General features: G+C 35.4%; 1 protein-coding gene across 2 annotated transcripts in view; it reads right to left on the bottom strand.

Annotated features, from left to right (window-relative positions):
- Nucleotides 1-2,628: 2,628 nt before the first annotated feature.
- The window catches only part of LOC149205604 (putative membrane protein At3g27390), a 145,574-nt gene continuing 142,202 nt past the window's right edge, over nt 2,629-6,000 (bottom strand). For both annotated transcript variants that reach the window (XM_089395125.1, XM_089395124.1), the window contains exon 10: nt 2,629-3,228. In XM_089395125.1, coding sequence (XP_089251251.1) covers nt 2,955-3,228 — 274 coding nt within the window. In that variant the 3' untranslated portion in view covers nt 2,629-2,954. The remainder of the gene's footprint in view (nt 3,229-6,000) is intronic.

Genomic DNA, 6,000 nt, shown 5'->3' with positions numbered 1-6,000 from the left:
TAAATTGTAACCTAGCTTATAACAATAGCTTGATTTGTAATGCTACATGTGAACATGCTAAGTCCAAATTAGGCGATAATAAAATATTATCACTAACCAAGAGGGAGTTTGACCTCAAAAATTGACCTGGCAATTTAACCAAGACAGCACCAATTGGATACCACATCCGCTCTCATTACTCACATATGTTGAGCTAATCCCATGTGAATTATCAAAAAGATTCTAGAAGTTCCAAAACCTAACCCTAATCAATAGTAATGGAATGCAAAAATCATAACTCTAAGAACTACCAAGGCATTTTATGGATTTGAGACTTCTGCGATTTGTGTTCTGTGTGGTTGTATCTTCCGGATTCATCGCATCTGTTGTTTTAGTGCACTAAAACAACAGATGCGATGAATCCGGAAGATACAACCACACAGAACTACCAAGGCATGTTAAACATTGAGCTATAAGGGAACAAAGAGGTTCCATTCTTATTGTAATTATTTTTTGTTCCATAGTTGAGCAATGTAGAGGTGTGAAATCTCAACAATAGTGCTCTGTAACAACCTATCATAGGCCTGGTTTCTATTTGCTCCATATTGAGAAAATTCTTCATTGTATTTTGCATTGTAATTTGAGAATAAAAGAGCCAGGCACAGTTTGTATTTCCATTGTGTTTTGCATGGTGCATTTTTGTGTTCATTGTGTTAATGGTATGCTCTTTTATGTCTATGGACAAGCATCTTCCAAGTTATTTTTCATTAAGACAGTACTGTGTTCAATATCATAATTTGATCATAAGTAATTGATGTGTAGTAGAGTATAATCTCACTGTATCTAGATTGGCAACTTAATATCTGTTATGATGACTGTCCACTGGAATATCCTCCTCAATTTATAGATCATGCAAACAAGTGAAAATGTGTAATCTTTTTTAATTTATATCTAGTGCTCCCGCTCAAGAGAATAAGATTTTCTTTAGTTCTCTATATGTTTATAGGTATATTAAGGTGTTGACAATGATCTTACAATCCACATTGAATATATATCTATATATCATATTGTATACATAGTGTTCTTTCTAACTAGTGTATATATTTGAAAAAATAGATTTTAGAGCTAGAAGCTAAGGCTATTATGACAGTTGCCTTCATCAAACACCAACTTGATTCACTGCCTTTAAGCACCAATAATAATCAAAATAGATATCAGCAAAAAAAAAAAAAAAAAACACCATCATAATTGAAGGTTTCCTCTTTGTAATCTTTCTTCAATGAAATATAGAAAATCTTGTATAAGTTTTGACCCTAAACCTTCAATTCAAAAAATGAGGACAAAGTTGCTGCGATGATGTAGCTTCCTTAGATGGAAAGGCAGTGTTGAACATAACATTTTGAAGATGGTCACAAATGACTGACCTCAATTTCCATCTTTATCAATATTTACATTTTCTTGAGATGCTAACACCTTATCAAGTGTACTACACAATCAACTTCACCAAAATATTACGGTGGAAAAGTAGATTGCAGATGGCAATCAACCTGAATTCGTTTATCTTCCAAAAAGGACGTGTTTAGCACCAGACATTGATCCACGGTTGGAGATAGGGTAATCATATAACGAACCATTGCGTAGAAAGTTTTCATGAACAATGGTTCTCCATAAATAGATATAAATATGTCTGTGTCGTGTTTATATACTGATCACTTTGTACTAACATCAAGAAACCACTGCTTATGCAAATCTCCTTGCAAGACGGAAGGCAAATATCTATTTTCTGTTGAGGTGCATGCATCGATGCAAGTATATGTTTAGATCTGTAATTCTAAGAGCAATGAAAAGCGATTCCCATCTTGTCTTACTGATTTCCAATTTATAGAAGGAAAAAAACAACTATTCAGACAAGTGATTGGACATTGCATCTGTATGCCTAATAAACTGACACCGGCTGTTAAAGATCACAACATATTAGTAGCCACCATAGAACAGAAATGTCTTATTCCTCATAGATGGGTAAGATGGGCACTCCTTTGTAATAATTATATGGGATAGTAACTTGACGTTTCCTATTTAAATACTTGATTTTGTCCCGTTTTAAATAAACTGTAAGGAAGAATGTATAAATAACCATGCTGTTTAATTAGTCAAAAGATTCTCTCCCCTATATCCATTAAACCCATTCAAAAACATATATTGTTATCACGCATATGGAACTGTTTTCTAGGGCAGTGCAACCCTCTTCACCAACCCATAACACCTGTCCAAGCACAACATTATCAGAAGTAAATCCACTATCAACGGCAATGTAGATTGTTTTCCAAATTCAAAACACCCCACGGGTGTAAAATTTACCGGGGTCCTCGAAAGCATATGCCTCACCCATACCACAACAGAGTGTCTTGATTTCTGTCTGATCCAACAAAGTTGATCCTGTCTTTTAATCTCTTCATATGACATTCCTCTTCTCATTTAATCTTAAATCACAACGTAGAGAGGCAGAAAAGATTATGCCAAGTAATTACAATCCCGGACCAAGGTTGTATTGTATGTGTGAATTTTCTACAAAGAGACTCTAATTGAATTAAGGTATCTATTACTTCCATATGGTATATAGTCAAGAATGCAGTTAAATTCACACTTAAATGCATTTACAATCACAATAAACTTTTCTGGCATTTAATCAAATAAAATGGTTATAAGTCGCATGTTGGCCTTGCTTTCAAGAGAAGTGTGTAAATCTGGAAACATCAGGCCACACACATGGCCAGCCAATTCATCTAATTTTATTTTTCACCAAAACAATAGCTAGATATCTATGAATTAAGAATCTGCACTTTCTGTAGCTTATCAGAACTATGCTTGCCATATTTGCAGAAATGAAATTAAATTGAAAATTAATGAAACAAAAATGTGAGAGAAGATCACAAGCAAATATTACAAAGGGCATGGCTGTTCATAGAGCCCAAGTTCTATATACCTTCATCATTGTATCTGTTTATTTCTTGCCTTGTTATGTCTGAAGTGTGTTCTTTCCTTCCTCCTGATTTTTGGCTGAATAATCTACCTATCCTATTTCTAGATTTCGAACCACCCTCAGAAATATTGCTTTCGGCTATTGATTCCCGGCTATGTACACTGCTGCTCACCCTTTCTACTGCCACTGGATGTAGATTTTTCACAACATGCTGAAATCGGCGCCTAAAGGTCGGCATTATAGAAATAGACCCTGCAATCCCCCGTAATCTGTTTCAAAACAGAGAAAGAGTGGAATGTTAGATACTACCAAATTCAATCTGTGACCATGGAATAGATCAATGGGACTAGAGAGAATAGAATCAGTGATCACTGGACCATGGGAGTGTCTAGAACACTCCTAGATGCTAAAATGTTATCATAATAGGAGAGATTTTGTGGGCATTAATAAAATGATCTTAATCTTATCTCTACAGAAGACTATGATGGGCTACTAAAGATCATGAAAATGGGTGAATCAGGAGGTGTCAGGAGATCTGGAAGTGCACACGCTTTCCCTTCTTACAAGACTAGAGTGTTTGAATTGTTTCTAAACAAAGTCTAATGACTGAAGATAACCACGTCACTTTAGCCTAGCAGATGTCAGCTGTGTGATTTGCAACAGAACGGACACTGTCAAACATGTTTTTGGGTTTCAACTTTGCAGAATTGCCAGAGCCTTATGTTTTCAGAAACAGATGCATGATCAGACCAAGGTTGTCCGGAGCGGGGAGCAGAAGCGGGAATAGAAGGAAGCACAATTTTCAAAAAGCTTCCAGGAGCAAATCATTTCGGGAGCAATTTTTATATAATACATATTCTAATACATTTTGATGCATATATATTTCCCCCAAAAAAAAAGAACATGCAGAATGTCATATCAACCACAGAAATCATGAACACAGATTTAACTACTGAATTAATGATTATCATTAAAGCATCAACTACATAGTGCACATAACATCAATTGTCTGGCAGTTATAACTTCTAACATTGTCATCAAATGATCAATCCTCAACCACAACATCAACCCTCGAGTTAAAATTTGTCATATTGTAATGCATAACATCAACCATGAAATGAAATAGAGCCTTGTATTCATTACCAAAGAGATGTAAGATTCAATCAACAGTTCAAAGATAGGTTCAAACTTCATAGTTCAAACTGAAATTGTCATATAATGTTTACAAATTAAGCCATAATCAAGACAAAACACTAAATTATAGAGACTACTAACACACAAAAAGAAAAAGAGGTCTAGTATGTACTAAGCTTGCCTCTTGCCACAAGAAATTTCTAGTTCTTTTCCTGTGATCTATGAAGCGTAGAAGTAGGCAGAAGTGTTTGTGGAACGTGACCATCAGTTGGATGGCCCCCACATAACACTAGATGTTGTGAAGATAAAAGCAAAATTCCTGCATCTAGAAACCTACTAGTCTATTGGGTTGGCATGTCAGTTCCATGAAGATGATCACCACAATGATCACCCAAAAGTTCAACTTACAAGCACTTTAAAACTAGGGCTGCATCTTCCAAATTAACCTCCTCTAGATTGTTGTTCCAAGTCAAAATGTTCTATGCTATCATTCTTCGCCGCATCACAACAATAGGACAATAACCTCAAGTTGTAGTGCACATAAACCAAGCTTTCTACCTAATGTGTTAGTTTTTGTAGCATCAGAGGTGTTCTAGTCTCGAAACTTTGTGGAGAAACCTAAAACACAGGAGTTCTCCAAACCCAGAAATCGTTTTTGGAGATTCCAACTAGAAGTGTCTCAATTAGATTATTAGTCTATTTTTAAATAATTCCCAAGTCTAAACTTAGGAAAAGGGGTTAAGGTGTGAATCATCTAGAAACTCACACAGATCGACTAGGAAATAATCTTAGCCCTTGATCAAGGTTGCACGAAACGGGGAAACGGATACGAGTTTCCGAAATGTGCACGGGTACGAAACGTGACTTCCCCAAATTTTGGAAACGGGGAAATGCGAATATATATATATATATATATATATATATATATATATATATAATATATAAAAATATTTAATATATATATATATATATATATATATATATATGTGAAATCATAAAGCATAAATGATACATTATAATTTATTACATTTAAACATTATGATTAAATTTACATCACATTTACTCATGAATGATCACATAATGAAAATAAAAATATCGGAATATCCAAAAGCAACCTTTATTATATATCCAAATCTCAAAATCAGCCTTTATTTATATTAATATATGAGGTTGCAAGTACAATAAAGACTATAAGGCTGCAAGAACTATAGAGACAAAAGACTAATCCTCATCATAACAATCCTCATCAAAAATAGAAGCAGTACAATGCTCAACAATGGATGGTGGTGCTAAAGAAGATGACGTGCCAATTCCACTTCCAAACTCGACCTCAATATTCAAGGCAGCAAGAGAGAGATCCAAATCAGGATTTTCTGCATCCACATCCCATTCTTTAGAAGGACCACTATTGTATTCTGGACCCCTACGAGATGCAAGGCGAAGGTTGGAGTGCACATAAACAAGATCCTCTGCCTTCTGTGAGCCCAACCTATTGCGCTTCATAGAATGAATAAAACCATAAGTGCTCCAATTCCTTTCTGCTGATGAAGAGCTTGCCACTTGTGAAAGAATACAAATGGCAAGGTTTTGCAAATATACACCATTTGCTCCATGACAAATCCACCACCTAACTGGATTCATGGTGCTTCTCTCCTCCAAAGCTGATATATCTACATAATCATCTATTCCTGCAGCAAAACTGGCAAATTCCTCCCTTACCTCCCTGTGTAGATGAAAAGGAAACATTCTCATAAGGGCTTTTTTCACCCCATTAGCCACCTCTCTATCCTTATGGGGTGCCTTCCTCTTCCCATTGCTTTGAGCAATAAGCTCCTCATCATAAAATTTGGGGTTCAAAGCATGTGCTAAAATGTGCAATGGAGTGTTGAAATTGTTCCACCTATCAA

Source organism: Pinus tabuliformis, chromosome 1_2 (genome assembly GCF_031772625.1).
Source record: "Pinus tabuliformis cultivar Carrire ecotype Pingquan chromosome 1_2, CPIR1, whole genome shotgun sequence".
Classification (NCBI taxonomy): Eukaryota; Viridiplantae; Streptophyta; class Pinopsida; order Pinales; family Pinaceae; genus Pinus; species Pinus tabuliformis.
The sequence above is the reverse complement of the archived record's forward strand: the minus strand, read 5'-3'. Positions and strand labels throughout refer to the sequence as shown.